This window comes from Lipotes vexillifer, unplaced genomic scaffold, assembly GCF_000442215.2.
Source record: "Lipotes vexillifer unplaced genomic scaffold, Lipotes_vexillifer_v1.1 scaffold454, whole genome shotgun sequence".
Classification (NCBI taxonomy): domain Eukaryota; kingdom Metazoa; phylum Chordata; class Mammalia; order Artiodactyla; family Lipotidae; genus Lipotes; species Lipotes vexillifer.
Genome location: NW_006779481.1, coordinates 1683798 through 1702212, shown reverse-complemented (window position 1 = coordinate 1702212; position 18415 = coordinate 1683798). Strand labels below are relative to the sequence as shown.

Here is an 18415-nt window from a genome sequence, read left to right as displayed (position 1 = left end):
CGCCTGCTGACTCAGTGGTGACTTCTGCCAGTGCAGCATTAAATGATACCCCATCTCTGGTCTGTGGCCCACGAATGTTCACTGGCTGTAAACCCTCTCAAACACACCTGCAGTGATCGGATGGAGGTCCTGAGACCCATCCCCGGGGAAGAGTAATGGCTGAAGGAGTAGTGCTGGGTGCTGTCAAGGGAAGAGCTTGTTAGAGGAATCAGGAAGGCCCATGTTTGATGGATGAGAAATGCAGTTTTTTAGGCCTTAAACAGTGCTTTGGTTGACAATTCTTCCAATTAAGCAAAAGAAAAATTACCCATTAAAAAGAACAGAATCAGGTTTTGAGTAAGTAAAAGTTCCCCTATGAAACTGGGAAATATTTCTTGTTTCTCTGAACCAATGAACATTTATAACATATAATTAATCCATCATTAAATATCATCTCAGCATATTCAGGGTACATCTTAAACTCATAATTTTTAATTTCTGCAGTTAAATCAGATGAATAGAGTGGTGATTTGATATTCGATAAGTAGTACCCAGCCTGCACTTTTTGCAGTGGAGTGATTAAGAACATAGGTTTTGGAGAGTTCAGGCAACCTTGCTGTGACCTGGGTTAGATATGCTAATTTCTTTGTGCCTCATTTGAAATTTGGGGCAGGGAGATAAGTATCTAACAAGCAGGGTTATGAGGCTTCAGGAAGAGAAATTAAATGAAGTGGTACTTATTTGCTGCATGCTGTGTATGCTGTGTAGCATGTCTTCTCAATAAGTGGCGACGATTATTACGGTTATTGCAGTTGTTCAGAAGAGAGGCATAGTGGAGCAGCTGAGAGAGTCAAGGCTTGGGAGTTAATCTCATTGCCTTGTTTCCTGTGGAAGCTGCAAAGCTGTGGGAAGCTCCTTGGCCTCAGTTGTTTCTGAAAACAACTTTGCAGGGTTGCTGTGAAAGACTAAATGCTATATATTGTAATACTTTGGAAAGTATTAAGCATGAAGAGTTGCAAATTTTATTTTGGATTTGTACCAGGTTAATAAATTGAGTCATTTCTCAGTAGTGGAAATGCCAGGAACAAGGAAAAACTAATCGGACATGAAAGTAAGTAAAGAAAAAATTGTCAAAATAAACCTGCTGAAGATGTAAAGCTTCCCTGATGATCAAAATAATGCAAACACCATTTTTAGCCCATGAAGAGTATGCAATGATTAATCATTTTGTATAGTGTCTTAATAGGTGCTATATCTTATATATCTTAATAACACAAAACTCACATTCCAAAGTTTTCCTTTTCTCACAGAGGAATGATAATAAAACCCTACTCGTGAACTTCATTAATTTTTTGATAAAGGGACTATAATTTGGATGAAGATCATCTTTTAAAATGGACCTCATTATCTATTAAAGAGCCTACTTGAACTGGTAGCTTAAATAAGGCATTATGAAGATGTTTAAGTTGCAACGTACAGATACTTTTGAGAACTTTAGAAGGCACTCTTTACATATTTACTTACGTATCCATCCATTTATTCATTTATGGGGTCATTCACTTAGCAAATATTTATTAGACAACTATTATAAGCCAAGCTCTGGGGACATAACAGCGAGTAAATCAGACAGGGTCACTGCCCTTTGGGAGTTAGAATCTAATGTGGAAGGTCGACATTAGTCACACAACAATCGGTGGGATTATAAATTAGATTTACTTAGTAACTAAAGTCTCTCATAGACACTAGGCAACACTGTGTGGTGTTATTTTCTGAACATAGTTAAAACAAATGAACTGCCATTCACCAAAAAGAGTCTATAAATTTTCTTTCACATTTTGGGGCAAAAATCCAACTCTCCTCTTTCTGAGTTATTCTGCGCATAGAAATGGAAGAACTTCTTGTCTGTGACTCTTAGCAAACTTGGATAGTTTAGCAGCATGAGTAAGGAATTAATGAAGAGTATGATAAATGCTGATCTACTTTGGGTAATTCCAGAGGTCTTATGTGTGAAGTTGATCGTCTGGTGACGCAGCAACCCATTGAAACCCAATGGAAGGCCCTGAATTATCTGGTGAAATATCTATCATGCATTATAGTTATTGCAGCAGTTCTGCAGTGGCATTTTGTCCCATCAGATGGTACCAATCCACTACCTTCTGTTACTCTAAATGTCTGGGATATAATTTTGAGAGATATTCTGTTATTTTCACAGGTGATGAAGCATTCCTAATAGTTGTAAGACACAGTATAATTTTTGGAATCTCCCTTAACCCCGAGGTGAAGACCTTTGATGCTATGGTGCCCATATCAGGGATACAGAATGGTTATGACGTTGCAGTTGATTACTCAGAGCAATTCATCTATTGGCTTGAAAATCCAGTAAGTTTCGAATAACATTCAAAGTATGCAACTTGTTCTTGAAGAGCCTACCTGCACTGAGACCTTCTTATATTTTTGCTGGGTGGGAAGTGGCCCAGACATAAATAGATTTACCACTAAGCATTTTTTAATTTAGTGAGGGATGTCAATGGGAAGTTGGCCTGGAGCAAAGACCCGATAATAAGCACATTTAAGCTATTGGGCATATTTATCCATTCAACAAGTATTAAGTGACTACTTTTCTCCCTGCACTGAACTAACTGCTTCCAACTGCAGAGTACATGCCGAGAGGAAGCAGTAACAAAGCTTGCTCTTAAGGAGCTTTAGTCTATTAGACGAACATAAAAATGATCATCGCTCAAGACCAAAAGCAATAGTTCCCTAAGGGAATTCCAGGAAAGCATCTGATGTGGCCGCTGTGGGCTTCACTCAGAATATTTGCCTCTAGGATAAAAAAGAACACGCCTCCAATTTCCTTCCCACTGGGACCCTTTCCTCACCCTTTAGGGAAGAAACCTGGGAGGATGGGGAAGGGGCAAGGAAAATACAAATGAGGAAGAGAGGGAGGACCTTTGTGGTTGATGTTTGTCACCTCTGTGGAAAAATATACTCCTGGCCTCCTGATTCACACCTGTAACTTGGATGATTTTTATGACTCTTTGGCCTGTGGTGGTTAAGGAATAAACTACTGTAGCTGATATCAGAGGGAGCCTGAATGGTAAGCGTTGTATATTCCTGTGATACACTTGAAAATCAGTGTTTTCAGTGTTGCTGGCGTTAGCGTTATACACGGTAACCCCAGCCAGTGGCCCTGGAGCTTTGCCTTTCTTCCACGTGTGAGACGTGTTAAAGAAACACAGTAGCTGGCAGTAGCTGCAGTGAAGCTGTGGCCTTGAAACAGCTCACCCCTCCTTGTCTTTCTCACCAGGGTGAAATTCACAGAGTGAAGACAGATGGCACCAACAGGACAGTGTTTGTTCCTCTATCAAGTTTGGGGGCTTCTACGAGCCTGGCCTTAGATTGGCTATCAAGAAACCTTTATTATACCAATCGCGGAACTCAGTCAATTAAGGTAATGATTCCATAATACTATTGACACGAACACTGGTTTCTTATTCACGTAAAATCTATTCTCAGGAAATGCTGTCATATGGAGGAAGCAAAAGGGATATTAATATGAACTATCAAAGTCTCTGAAGCCAAGGAGAAACCTAAAAATTGGAACTTTCTACTGCCCTACTTTGTCTCCTCCTAAGTATAAATGGTAACTTGTTCACATAAAAGGATGTTAGATAATTTATTAAGATATATACAAAGGTAAATAAAAAATTATGTAAGGAGTTCAACATAAAGGGAAGCTTATAGTAGGCAAGGCATTTTCATTATCTTTCCTCATCAAGTATTCAATACTATTTCAGTTCTAAACCAAATTTATAGGTTACCTCTGTTCTTAGATGGAAATCTTTCTATGGCTCCAACAGTGAAACAGAAAGTAGAAACTTGATTCTGATTCCTTTGATGCTTTCCTTTTTTGAGATAAGTGTTTTTTTTACTCTAATTCCCAGAAGAAATTCTAGAGGGGCACAGGTATGAAATCACATGAAGTAAATCAGAGGTAACTTGACTAGTACTGGTTTGCTCCACTCTGGGACAAGGTTAAAACATGTGATGGATTATTCATTCAGAGTAATTTTGAGAGTGAGAATTCCTAATGCAAAGGGGTGGTCTTGGAAGAGCGACAGTAGGGTGACAGTCCACTGCTCAGGATGAGGCACCAGGTAGTAAGTTGGTTCTCTTTGGGGCGTTCAGAAAGATTAATGCTAAAGATGAGGAAGGTACACAGCAGCTAAGTGGCTAATTTAGAGCAGATTTGCTAGGAGGAGTGCTTATTCGATAGTCAGAACAGTGCTTTACAGTTTACAAAGGTCTCCCACAAACATCATCTCATCTCATCCAATCCTTACAACATTCCGGAGGGCAGGCAAGTGTAGTAAACGGTCACAGTGACGGGGACGTTCGCAGTACGCATGCAGTATGCTAATCTCAAGCCGGGTAGAATCAGCAGCTCCTAACATGAAGGGAAGCTTGGAGCCTCATCTGGTTCAAGCTCTTTGTTAGATGAAAATCTGAAGCCCACAGAAGCTAAGAAACTGGCTTACACAGTCAGCTTCACTGCCCTGATTCTGGGGGAGGTGGGTGGTCTAACTTTGCCTTGTTGTAAACCACAAGTTCGGCAGTCTAGCCTGCTTCAACCCACTTTGACAGTGACGGAAGGTATTTTGCACAACCTCAACGAAAAATATCACCGACCCATCAAAACACAGGCAATATTTACTGCCCAAGACCTTTAATACCAAACTCACGTCTCTCTAGAGTCCACTCAGTAGAAAACTGTCTTCATTCCAAATGGCAGTTAATCTGCTCCTGCTTTGTAAGTGGGGTCTTCTCTTTTGGACTGATACTCTTCCAAGAGCAGGGCATATGTCTCCTCCATCAGGGTTAGATACAACAGAAAAGCACCAGTTGAAGAACTGAGTATGTGCGTGTGCACGTGTGTGTATTGGTGAGGCCACTTTAACCACGGAAACCTAGAGTTGGTAATTGTGCTTCAAATGCAGTGAGGTCCAGAGGAGAGAGAACTTGCTTTGGAGTCCTGGCTTCGAGTCTGGCTTGCTTGCTCCTTTATGCATTCATTCAATAAGCACTAGGAAATGCTTTCCATGGATTGGTGCCATGGTTAGTCCTGGATATTCAAGGATGAATCAAACATTTGTTTTTCCTGCTTTAAAGTAGCTCACACATCCGAGAGCTAGACACGTAAACAAATATCTTTGCTCCAGTGTAAGTGTGATATGTGCATTGAATATAAAGAGAGTGATTAAGGACAGAAGTAACTGTGTGGGGAGAGAACGGTGGGCTTCCCCCAAGAGGTTACTTGAGAGCTAAGTCTTGAAGGATGACCATCCTTTATTTCTGCATAATGAAGAATTAGGGAGAAAAAAAAAAAAAACTTGAATAAAGACCCTGAGATATGAAAATGCATTTTGTGACTAAGCACGGTGTTTACGCACAGGCTGTTTGACCTTGGACAAATTATATAACTTCTCTGAGTCTGTGCTTCCTTATCCATAAAATGGGGTTAATAGTTCAGTAAGTAAAAGTACTTGACGCTAAGGTATCCTGCGAATACAGAGCTCTGTTTCCCTCAAATCATCAATATATTTAGACTATCCATAAAGGTAAATTAACCCTTTAGTGTTTTTATCGGTTTTTTCCTTTGGTGGTATCAATTGTGACTCTTCCAGATGAATGTTAGATTGATTAAAAAAACAGAAATTGTGTCCAAGTACTGTTTTCCTGTATGATATCTGTTCCAGAGTAGGAGAAACTCACATTTAATTCCAACTCTTCCGCTAGGGGTAGCTGTGTGCTTACTCACTAAAAGCAATTCTGTAGCTGAAGAGTGAACCCTACAGCATGGCTGTGTGTGAGAGAGCTCCATCTCTGCCAAAACACAAGGAGACTTGAGGATATGGGGAGGGGGAAGGGTAAGCTGTGACAAAGTGAGAGAGTGGCATGGACATATATACACTACCAAACGTGAAATAGATAGCTAGTGGGAAGCAGCCGCATAGCACAGGGAGATCAGCTTTGTGCCTTGTGACCACCTAGAGGGGTGGGATAGGGAGGGTGGGAGGGAGTGAGACGCAAGAGGGAAGAGATGGGGACATATGTATATGTATAACTGATTCACTTTGTTATAAATCAAAAACTAACACACCATTGTAAAGCAATTATACTCCAATAAAATGTAAAATTTTGAAAAAATGAGAGGAAAAAAAAAAAAACCACAAGGAGACGGACTTCCCTTTGAACCAAAGCCATCCTTAGGGAAATGAGAGAAATTGCAGCAGGAAGAGGCAAATTGAAAAGAGAAAAATTATTTTAGTCCAAATAGGAGAGAAACGTACCACACAGGAGAGAGAAAATATAGAGAGAAGAGTGAGGGAGAGAAGGGTGTGTGTGTGTGTGTGTGTGTGTGAGAGAGAGAGAGAGAGAGAGAGAGAGAGAGAGATGTATATAGATAGAGAGGCAGAGATAGAAACAAACACAAATAATCAGTTTTTGCTGAAATGTAATTTTATAGAAAAGCCTTCATGCAAATCAAGAGGTATTTTCTTATTTCTTACAAGTTTTTCTCATCTCAGACTGTCTCAAGTGCATACCAAAATAGCCTTGTTTCTATAAGAAACTGCGTCTAGTCCAGTAATCCATATCCCTCTGTGGTGTTTCACAGTGTTACAACACTGTGGTTATAACAATTCTAGCAAGATTACTTAAAAACATAACATTGGGAAAACCACAAATCCTCTCTAGGCCTCTTTTTCATCACGTTATATGAGCATAATATTATGCCATCTATCTCATAAAATTACTGTGAGGATTAAATCCGATAATGCTTAGTATAAGGCCTGCTACATAGTGAGGTCCCAATAAATGGATCAATAAAAAAAATTGAATACAGTTGTGCTGGGTGCTGTGCGAAGCACTTTACATGCATTGTCTCACGTTCCTGGCAGCTCTATGCAGAAGGGAATTTGTCATCCACATTTACTGATAAAGTTCAGAGAGGTGAACTTACTTGCCTCAGGTCATATAGTCAGATCTGGCCGGGTCAGGATCTGCATTCAGGCTGTTAACTTGGCACAGAATTCACTTTAACTCTGTGTAAATCTGGACTGTTTGATCAAATGTGTTTGCAGTGATGGGCCACTACGTGCTATGGCCCAGTCACTGGGGTACAGGAGACCTGGGGGGTTCCCATTGGTCTTCCAGAATTTTCTCATCTTTTTCTGTAGTTTCGCTCAGGCAGTGATTCTGTATGTTCACTCATTTGAATCTTTCTTTTATCCGTATAAATATCCTCTCCTGGAACTTTAGGTGAATTGAAAATAGAAATTTGAGAGGTGATTTTGTTTTCTTACTCCCATTTTCTATTGAGCCGATTTTCTCATAGCCCTGAAATGCAATTAGGGATTATCTGAATATCAAACCCTCCCATTCACCACAATCATGCTTTGAATTCGTTGTGTGTTTAAGTTCTCCTTCATCATAGCTTTCTTTATTTTCCCCTTATACAGGTTTTGACACTCCGAGGAGATGTCAGATACGGAAAAACACTGATTACCAATGATGGGACGAATCTTGGAGTTGGTTTTCCGGTTGGCATAACTATTGATCCTGTTAATGGGTGAGAATTCATTCATAAGTAGTGTCTGTCTTCTATACAGCACCACCCTTGTTGATATTATGGTCTAATAAAATGGAAGATTTCAAACGTAGGGCCTTTTCTGATTTTATATGCTGACATTTGAAAAATATAGATCCCAGTAAGAAAGAAATAACTCTAAGTTATATTTAATGTGTATTGTGTTCTGTTTTTCAAACTAATAACATTGAACTTAAAATTAATTCCAAACAAATAAGAATTTCAGGCATTTTAAAATAGAATTATAAGAATGAACAATAATGCATTTTGACTTTGAATGAATGTGGAAAGCTTTAAGGGGGTGGATAAACACTTGAAATAGACCTTGAAGGATGAGAAGGCTTCCAGCAGGTGCAGGATGGGTTGCAGCTGAGAAGTGGTACTTGAGGCCAAAAAGCAGTGAAGGCCCAGAGACATGGTGGTATTTAACATGATTGTGTAGAGGGCTGGAACCAGAGACTTCGAGGAGGGGGCAATTGACTAGATGGGAGATACAGCAGCTAAAGTCATCTGGGGACAAATCAGGGAGGGACTTTATTTATTTTTTTAATATTTATTTATTTATTTGGCTGCGCTGGGTCTTAGTTGCAGCACATGGGATCTTCTTGCCTCGTGTGGGATCTTTAGTTGTGGTATGAGGGATCTTTTAGTTGTGGCATGAGAACTCTTAGTTGTGGCATGTGAGATCTAGTTCCCTGACCAGGGGTCGAACCCGGGCCCCCTGCATTGGGAGTGTGGCATCTTAGCCACTGGACCACCAGGGAAGTCTAGGGAAGGACTTTAATGTCATGCTAAGGAGTTGCACTGTATTTTTTTTGAGAAATAAGGAGCCAGCAGGGAATTTGGAGGAAGGGAATGATAGAACCTAGTCTGTATTTTAGAAAGATCGATCAGAACTGGAGTGGAAAGGGTCAGGGGAAGGAAGAAAATGTTCAGTCAGGGATGAGAGTTCTTAGCCAAGTTTAGGTAGCTTAAATTTTTAGTGAACTCAGAATTCACAAGAGTTTTGTGACTTTATCCAGAAAGCTTTCGGCAGCCTGGAATGGGAAAGGAGAAAGAAAAGAATGACAGGAACTCAGGGTTAGTAGTTAGCAAGGTAGGCACAATGGGAGATCATGAGAATAAATCAGAATATTGTTAAAATGGTTAAAATGGTATGAGGTCCAGGCATAGAGGGCCTGAAGGATTGAGAGCTCAGACAAGTTTTAAGCGCAAAGAACAGGTTCAATGGAAGAAATAAAATAGGAGCAAGGAAGAGATGGAAGAGTTTGGTTGAAGCAGGGAATTTTAGAGTCTGAGAACTTAGAGGTAGAGAAGTTTAGAAGAGGAGGTTCATGGGATGGGTATCTTGGATTGGTGGTGAAAGAGGTATGCATATAAAGATGATCGGAATTAAGTGTTTCGAGGACTTATAGGGAAAGAGTGTGAGAGGGTTGTCTGTTGAGGCTATAGCAGGAGGTGAGATAGAAAGGAATGAAAACTTGGATTCAAGTCTAGAAGTTATGTCCTCACTGTAAATGGAAAGCAACCCTCATATATTTTAATGAAGTTTCATGGATCACGGATTTGGTAATTCTGTGTGCTGATTAGGGTTCATGTGTACACATGGCATTTTCCATCACGAAAATCAGAAAATAAAGTAGCTGGTCTTGTGGTAGATGATGTGGAAAAGAATTAAATAAGAGGGCTGAGAGGTGATCAGGGAGGTACTTGACCACATTTACATTAGCTTTGTCCTTCCCAGTGTGCTGGGCATACTGAGTCTTTGAAAAGGATCCACTGTTGATACAGGCTCTTCTTAGTCCGTGAACTTCCTGTGTGACCAAGCTAAAGGATTGCCCACCAATGGAAAATGGTATCCTGTATCAGATACCATTTTAAATGGCCTCTCCCCCAATAATAACTAAGAAGTATACAGACATTAGAGAAAACTGATTAAGGACTCCTCCACATTGGATGTAACAAGATATTAACGTTTCAGACTTCCTGCATTGAATGGTGTGCATCTTGAGGACAAGAAAGACATGTTTTTCATTTAAATATGTAGTGAAAGCATCTGTTTCACTAAATGCCTTTGGTTTTCATGGTTGTAGGAAACTGTACTGGTCAGACCGAGGAACCGACAGTGGCATTCCCCCCAAGATTGCCAGCGCTAACATGGATGGCACATCTCGAAAAACTCTCTTTACTGGGAGCCTTGATAATGTGGCGTTTATCACCCTCGATATTGAGGAGCAGAAACTCTACTGGGCAGTCAGCAGCACGGGAGTGGTATGAGCACACTTTCTAGTCTGTTGTTCTTTGTTGCCGAGCTTGCACAACTGACATTGATTGTTCTGAGTTGTCTGGCAGTGGTTCTCAAGAAATCTCACTTGGCCATTTGTACCAGTGTTTTATTGCCCTTTCTCTCAATAACTTCTTTCCCTGAAGTCCAGTTCTTTATAGTGTGTGCATGGTTCCTTACAGAATGTTTATTTTTTCCCTCATTCTTTCTTTTTCTTCAAGACAAAATAATTCCATTTCTCATTTTGTATTTGTCCTTTAAGAGCCCTTTCTTTCATGTTTCAGTGATTTCAGTGCTTTTCTTCGCAAGTTCTCAAAGGCTCTCCGATTGCAGAGACTAAGAAAAAAAAATAGCAAGCTTCCGAGCTCAGTGTCCCCTCACAGCTACATATGACACTCTAATGTCCTAACATGGTAGATGAATGTGTGAAAACTCCCTTTCCTGATAATTTTAAACTGCAAGGTGGAGTTCATTACATTCTGCCATAAGAAGCAGGAACTATAAATTCCATTCATTCACAGAAATAACATTTGATCTTCACTACTGTGCTTATGCAGCTGAGCTGGGACTGGGCACATAGAAGGTGCTCAGTAATAATTATTGCTCAACTAAAATATTGTTTTGGATGTTGAGTGTGTGCTAGTCTCTTCCTTGCTTTAAAGAACAGGAGTGATTTCAGAGCTGTCTTTGACATGGATGCTCCCCATAAAATTGTCCGGTAGGTTTGGTTTTCAGTTCATGACAGCTCACTGAGTACTCATTTCACTCCTGATATGTGTTTATAATGGTGAAAAAGAAGTAGGTGATGTGTGTGAAAGCACTTTGCAGAAGCTCGTGCCACATGGTGTGATTTCTGCTTACAAATTAGCGTGTCCCAGACCAGACTCCCCAGGCACCTCCCCTTCCTGTTTCCACATCTGCTCCGCTCTCTGGCATCTGTGAGCTGGTTGGTGGTATGACTCTGCATCCTTTCTCCTAGGCTAGAACCCACATGTTCCTCCTTCACTCTAATAACCACATCCTTATTTAATCATCACAAAATCCTGGCAGCTTGTCCCCATGCCTCTTCTCTAAGGTCCAGCCTTTTTCTGCCACTTCCACCATTCTGGGCCACTTCTCTCTAGCCTTGACGAGAGCACGACCCTCACTAATGAACCTGTTTTAGTGATGGAAGCATATGGTCTTCATAAAACCACAAGGAACCCTGGAACCCTGGCCCAGATAAGTAGCTCCAGATACTTCAGCCAAGCGTGGTCAGTTCATCTGGTCCTGGTCACTCCCTCAGCAGCTCCCCTCAGAGCTTATCTCCCCTGTTCTCTACCCTTCTGGAACCTCTGTCTGTTTCTAGGGCATAGCCTGCTCTCGTAACTGCTGGGTTCCCTTGTCCATGAAGGCAGGAGCCACACCCCGTTTCTCTCTTACCAGCACTCAGCTCAGATCCTGGCACAGAGGAGGCACTTGAGACAAGTTTCTGGAATGAAATCAAACCAGCTATGTCTACATTTTGTTTTTCTTCCAGAGCAGAATGCTTGTCACTTCCCGTTAGAAACTTCATTCTTGAGTTCTTTTCTAGTTCATCAGAGTCATTTTGACTCAGGCTTGTTACTGTGCTGATATAACAGCGCTATCTTGCTGTCTTCTGTGAGTGTGTCGTTTCCTATCTCCATTGCAGAAATAGTTGGTGAAGATGTTAAACGCAGGGCCAGTTAGACATTAAATGTGTATTATCCTTGACCAGAATATCACATGCAGGGATTAGTCCCCTATTCGTCACCATGCCATCTGAGAAAGTTGATTGGCTTATTTGGATTTCAGCTTCATTGCCAGTGAAATGGGCACAGTGATATTTGTCTCGCCTACTGCTCGACGTAGATGTGACTATCAAATATAGTCAGGAATATAGTCAGAAATCCCTGGAAAGGAGAGAGTGCTATATACATGTGAAACATTATTAAGAGAATATTGGTTTTAAACATTTTCCTCACTGCACCATGAAACAGTCAATAATGAAAATTTTGATCTTTCAGATTGAAAGAGGAAACGTGGATGGTACAAATCGAATGATCCTGGTAAACCATCTTTCCTACCCCTGGGGACTTGCTGTCTATGGCCCCTTCCTTTATTATACCGATGAAGAATATGAGGTCATTGAAAGGGTTGACAAGGCTACTGGGGCCAACAAAATAGTCTTGAGAGATAATGTCCCAAATCTCAGGGGCCTTCAAATTTATCAAAGACGTGGTGAGTATTTGTCACTGAAACATACATATTCATGGGTGTATATATATTTATTCATGGGTGTCTGCACACTGACATGCCCACACAACAAACCCACATATGCACAAAACGGTGTGCATACACATGCATGCAAACTGAAATTACCCCAAGATATTTAAAAAATTACAACCATGTCTTAAGCATGGCTAAGTGTCAAAGACTAAGCTGGCATCTGAAAGGCCAGATTGACTGCAGAGTAAACTTACTCCCATTCTTTCCACGTCACTTTAAACTCCTTACTTTGCTTTTATTTTATCGTACTCCCTGACGTATTATGTTATGTGTTTATCATCTGGGTTCTTCATTGGAAGGTAACCTCCATAAGGACAGGTATTTTGTCTGTCTTGTTTCTTACTCTCTCCCCAGTAACTAGAATAGTTGCTGGAGCATTGGAGGTGCTCAGTAAGTATTTGTTGGATATCTGCTGGGAAAGTGATTAACACGATAGAATTTTTTTAATATTAAAAGGAATACTCTTAGATGTTGCCTTTTTCAGTAGACTTTTTTTCCCAGGGATAATCTAACTTCTGATTTTCCCCTTTATATTAACATTATGATCTGGAGATTATTTTTTATAATTTTGAAATATTTTATAGCTTTTAGTCCCTAGCCAAAGATTTGTTTGCTGTCCTATAACCTACATTTGTTACTTGGTATTATTTTATTGCATGTTCAAAAAACCCTTAAATATTCTTATTTACTATACTTTAAATCAAATGCTCATCACAGTGTTGATCATGTAATTAAAACTGATATAATTTAAAACGCCAGTACATAGGTCAAGAGGGCAAAAAAAGAAGAAATTAGAATTTGTTGACTGACCTCCCTAATTCCTCTAATTCTTGAATGATTTGTGGAAGAAAAACAATTGGTGCTCCATTCTCTATTATTATATAATATATAAACTATATAACTATTATATAGTTGTGGTCCTGTTTTAAACCTCTGTACGTGTTAGTTCTATAAGCAGTAGGCTCTCCAATATTGTTTTTAGGTTAAATCAGATTCCATATTTTGTTACTTACTTTTATAATGACTTATTTGGTGACTCAGTTGAAAAATTTGACATGGAGTGGCAAGTAGGTGGGGTGAAAAGTTACAAACTAATTTTGATTTCATTTAGGCTCTGAATCCTCAAATGGCTGTAGCAACAACGTGAATGCGTGTCAGCAGATTTGCCTGCCTGTACCAGGAAGACTGTTCTCATGTGCCTGTGCCACCGGATTTAAACTCAGTCCTGATAATTGGACCTGCTCCCCATATCACTCTTTCATTGTTGTTTCCACGCTGTGGGCAATCAGGGGCTTTAGCTTGGAATTGTCAGATCATTCAGAAGCCATGGTGCCAGTGGCAGGCCAAGGTATGCCAACTCCAGTATAAGTCACATTTGACTCCATCTGGTGCCATGTTGAAGTCCTTGGTACCATAAAGCATTTCTCCACGTCTGGACTCGGCACATAAGGAAGCTTGTTTATCCTGCTTGATAACCATATTCACATGTCCTCGTGACTCATCTCTGTTTTCTTATATTTAAAAAGTCATGGATCTAAGTTACCATCTTGTAGATAAAGTCACTAAGTTTTTCAACCAACTTTTCATTTTGAAAAATATCAAATGCAGAAAAGTTGAGAAAAAGGTATAGAGAACATCCTTATACCCGCTAGATTCATCCATTCTTAACATTTCACCACATTTGAGCCTTCAATCTCTCTGTGTGTTTATGTGTGTATACATACATATACATATATTTTGAATGAAACTTTCGAAAATATATTGCAGATATGACACTTCACCCCTGTCTACTTAGCATGTAGCTTGAAGGGCATTATCATCTAATTCATATTTTTTCCTGTTGGCCTCATAATATTTTTATAGCTGTGGATTTGTTCCAGTCAACATCTAATCAAGATTCATGCATCGTATTTGGAATGTCTGTTTTGTGTCTTTTGATCTGTAGTAGTTACCCCAGTATTTTGTTATGACAGTGATTTTTTTGAAGAGACAAACCTATTGTCTTTTTAGCATCTCACATTGAGGATGTCTGATTACTTCCTCATAGTGTCGTTTAACTTGTCATTCAGTTTATACCCTGATTTCCCATGAAATGAAAGTTAGGTCTAATTGCTTGATTAGATTGGAGTTGAACACACTTGAGAAGAATCCTTCATAGATGAAGCTGTGTCCCTGATACAGAACCTCATTAAAAAGGGCATAATGTCAGCTTGTCCCCCTCTTAGTAATGCTTAAGCTTGATCACTTGGTTAAGGCGGTCACCGTGAAGTCTCGGCTTTTTTTTCCCCCTTTGTAATTTGTATGAAATCTTTGGGGTCACACTTTGGTACCCATGAATATGTTTTTCCCTAAGCACCTTTTATTCATTGGTTTGAGCCATTGATGATCCTTGTCTGAAATGATTATTTAATTGGGCATTGCAAATGGTGATTTTTCTTGTTCTATCATTCCTTCTACATTCATTCTTTTTAAAAAATAATTAATTTTTGTCTGCGTTGGGTCTTTGCTGCTGTGTGCGGGCTTTCTCTAGTTGCGGCGAGCAGGGGCTACTCTTTGTTGCGGTGTGTGGGCTTCTCATCGCGGTGGCTTCTCTTGTTGCGGAGCACAGGCTCTAGGCGCTCAGCCTTCAGTAATTGTGGCATGCGGGCTCAGTAGTTGTGGCATGCGGGCTCAGTAGTTGTGGCTCATGGGCTCTAGAGTGCAGGCTCAGTAGTCGTGGCGCATAGACTTAGCTGCTCTGTGGCTTGTGGGATCTTCCCGGACCAGGGATCGAACCCATGTCTCCAGCATTGACAGGCGGATTCTTATCCACTGCACCACCAGGGAAGTCCCTATGTTCATTCTTCTATAAAAGAGAGCTCTCCTTTTTACTGTCACATGCACTCAAGTTTTTATTTTTTTAATTCAGTATAGAATCATTTAGCCTAATTATTCTTTTGATGCTACAGGCAATCCATTTTGGCCGGGGAGAGCCTCTCAAAGTGGCTGCCTGTATTTTTTCGACATGATCCCATTAGTGTTTGAGTGCTTCCTTGTTTCTTGGTCTAATAAATATGTTCCAGGCTCACCTTGTACCTTCCTTTTCCAAACCTATAATTAGCCACTTCTCCCAGGAGCCAGTGCTCTTTACTGTGGGAAGTGGTTTTTAGAAACTAAGATCTGGGGGTAAATGTGCTCATTGCAACTGGGAAATAAATAGCTTTATTTCATAATGGGGGCATGGTTGGAGCAGGGGGTGTTGGGAATGAGAGTTTGAGAGGAAGTGCAGACATTTTTAAAAGTTCTAGTTCAAGCTAGAGTATTGTTTAATGATCTTTTCTTAAATGTTCTAGGACGAAATGCACTGCACGTGGATGTGGACGTATCTTCTGGCTTTATTTATTGGTGTGATTTTAGCAACTCTGTGCCATCTAATAATGCAATCCGTAGAATCAGACCAGATGGGTCTAGTTTTACAAACATCATTACAGATGGGATAGGAGAAAATGGAGTCCGGGGTATTGCAGTGGATTGGGTAGCAGGTGGGTAAAAGCTATATAGTGATTTTATTGAAAAGGCTTTTCATGTTTTCATTTCTTTTTTCTTATTTATCATCTTATTTATGCTATAAAGTTTAACATAAGTGCGACAGATCTGTCTTTCTGAATGTTTATTGAGATTACTTAAAATAGATTGAATTGTGTTTTTAGAATAAACGTAACAGACCTGTGTCTGTTAATGATAAGGTGTTTCAGTTGACAGATTCATTAGAGATTATCTCATTTGCTTCTATTATTAACAGGATCAAACTGTAGGCAAAATGGATAGAAATATTTAATTATGTAGGTTTATTTCACACTTAGATGAGCATCTAATTTCTAAATTAGAAATGTCTAAATTTTCAAAGAGAAAGGGATATCAAAATATCATGTAAACCATGAAATATGACATTTACTTTAAAGGTTAGCAATTTTACTTGCCGAATTCTTAATTGCTTCCTCATGTTAATGTATGAAAACCATTTTGATTATTAGGTACTTTATTGTAGTTAAATTGAAATGCCTGACCCAATATTACATTAACTTAGCTATACTGATTCATGTGCTTAATTTTGGATTACCACTGAATTTTAATGCTACACTGACAAACAAATGTATTATACTTCTAGAATATAATCCCGTTATATCAAAATAGGTATCACTGTGTGTTATCAAGCTTGGCAAGTTGATATCACTTAGAAATATTAAAATATATTATGAAAATCTAGATACTATAATAGTTAATTGCCAATAGTAAACATGGTAATATGGCTAGGTAAGTCTTTAATTTGGTTCTTAAATTCCATTCTTGATTACAAATTTACTACATTATTTCTGAGGATATAGATAAAACAAGGGTCAACAGCCTATAGCCTGTTGGCCAAATGCAGCCCACCACCTGTCTTGTAAGTAAAGTTTTGCTGGAACACAGCTATGCCCATTCATTTATGTATTGTCTATGATCGCTTTCATGTTACTGTGGCAGAGTAGAGTATACTGTATACTCTGCAAAGCCTAAAATATTTACTGTTTGGCCCCTTACAGAAAAAGCTTGCCAACCCTTAGTAGCAGTACAACAGACTTCTGACTACATGGAATCAATGTGGGCTCCCTCTCTATTCCTTAAACTATCTTCCTGCCATGCTTTTTATTCTAGCATTTACATTGTTCTTTAATGCCCAAAGGCAAATGGCCTTTTGTTTTGGTGACTTTAGAAGGTCCTTGGGATGAAAACCTCTACACTACTTAGAAAGGCAAGAAAAGATCTCGCGTTAATGCCAAACAGAAAGAGCATTTGATGACATAGGTAACAACCTGAGATATTGCTGGCTCTCACTCTTTGCTCCTTTCATCATGTTGGAGTAGAAGGTATGTCATGATAATGAGTCTTTGAAGATTCAGGTGGAAGAGAAAGGACATTCTGGAAAATACACCTTCCAGTAGAAAGTGGGTTATGATGTTTGCTATGAATTCGGATCTGCTTTAGAAGCTGAGGAGAGTTACATTCTCTTTAAATGTGAAGAAGCAATCTATTTAGTTCCTAAGAGTAAATATTTATTTTTCTAAGTCTAAACTGAGATATTAATCTATCATCCTGGAAAAGACAACGTATGCTGACCCAAACCTCAATCTTACAAACGGTGTCTTCTTCCTCCTTCTTGCTTTTCCATTCATCAGCATTTATGCTCTTTCATTTTTCTGCAGGAAATCTTTATTTCACCAATGCTTTTAGGTCTGAAACACTGATAGAAGTTCTAAGGATCAACACCACCCATCGCCGTGTTCTCCTTAAAACCACAGTGGATATGCCCAGGGATATTGTTGTAGACCCCAAGAACAGATACCTCTTCTGGTCTGACTATGGACAAAACCCAAAGATTGAACGTTCTTTTCTTGACTGTACCAATCGAACTGTGCTTGTATCAAACATCGTTGCCACACCACGGGGCTTGGCATTGGACCTTAGCAGTGGCTACGTTTATTGGGTTGATGATGCTTTAGATTTAATTGCAAGGGTCAGCATTGATGGAGGGGAATCTGAAGTAATTCGTTTTGGCAGTCGTTACCCAGCTCCTTATGCCATCTCTATATTAGGAAATTCCATCATATGGGTAGACAGGAATTTAAAAAAAATCTTCCAAGCTAGCAAGGAGCCATATAAAGCAGATCCACCAACAGTTATAAGGGACAATATCGACTGGCTAAGAGATGTGACCATCTTTGACCAGAATGCTCAGCCCCGGTCACCAGCAGAGGTCGACAACAACCCTTGCTTGGAAGGTAATGGAGGATGCACCCATTTCTGCTTTGCTCTGCCTAAATTGCACACCCCAAAATGTGGGTGTGCCTTTGGGACCCTGCAAGGTGATGGCAAGAGCTGTGCCATTTCATCAGAAAATTTCCTCATCTTTGCCTTGGATGATTCCTTGAGGAGCTTACACTTTGACCCTGAGGACTATAGTCAACCTTTCACAGCAATAAGTGTGGAAAGAATTGCCGTGGCCCTAGACTATGACAGCATAGATAACAGAATCTACTTCACACAAATTTTGCAATCTGGAAAAGGCCAGATTTCCTATGTCAACCTGAATTCAAGGAGCAGTGCGCCCACCGTTGTTGTTTCGGGTAAGTGCACTCTAAGTGTAGCTTATCTTGGAAGGAGACACAATGGGGTCAACACACATGGATAACCCAGGG

At 39.8% G+C, this 18415-nt stretch overlaps 1 protein-coding gene across 1 annotated transcript in view; it reads left to right on the top strand.

Annotated features, from left to right (window-relative positions):
- LRP2 (LDL receptor related protein 2) overlaps positions 1 to 18415 on the top strand; it is a 194855-nt gene that overhangs the window by 89365 nt on the left and 87075 nt on the right. The window contains exons 32-39 of the mRNA XM_007452631.1: positions 2192 to 2358; positions 3287 to 3430; positions 7500 to 7609; positions 9721 to 9898; positions 11939 to 12152; positions 13312 to 13548; positions 15533 to 15721; positions 17423 to 18343. Of these exons, the coding sequence (XP_007452693.1) occupies positions 2192 to 2358; positions 3287 to 3430; positions 7500 to 7609; positions 9721 to 9898; positions 11939 to 12152; positions 13312 to 13548; positions 15533 to 15721; positions 17423 to 18343 (2160 nt within the window). The remainder of the gene's footprint in view (positions 1 to 2191; positions 2359 to 3286; positions 3431 to 7499; positions 7610 to 9720; positions 9899 to 11938; positions 12153 to 13311; positions 13549 to 15532; positions 15722 to 17422; positions 18344 to 18415) is intronic.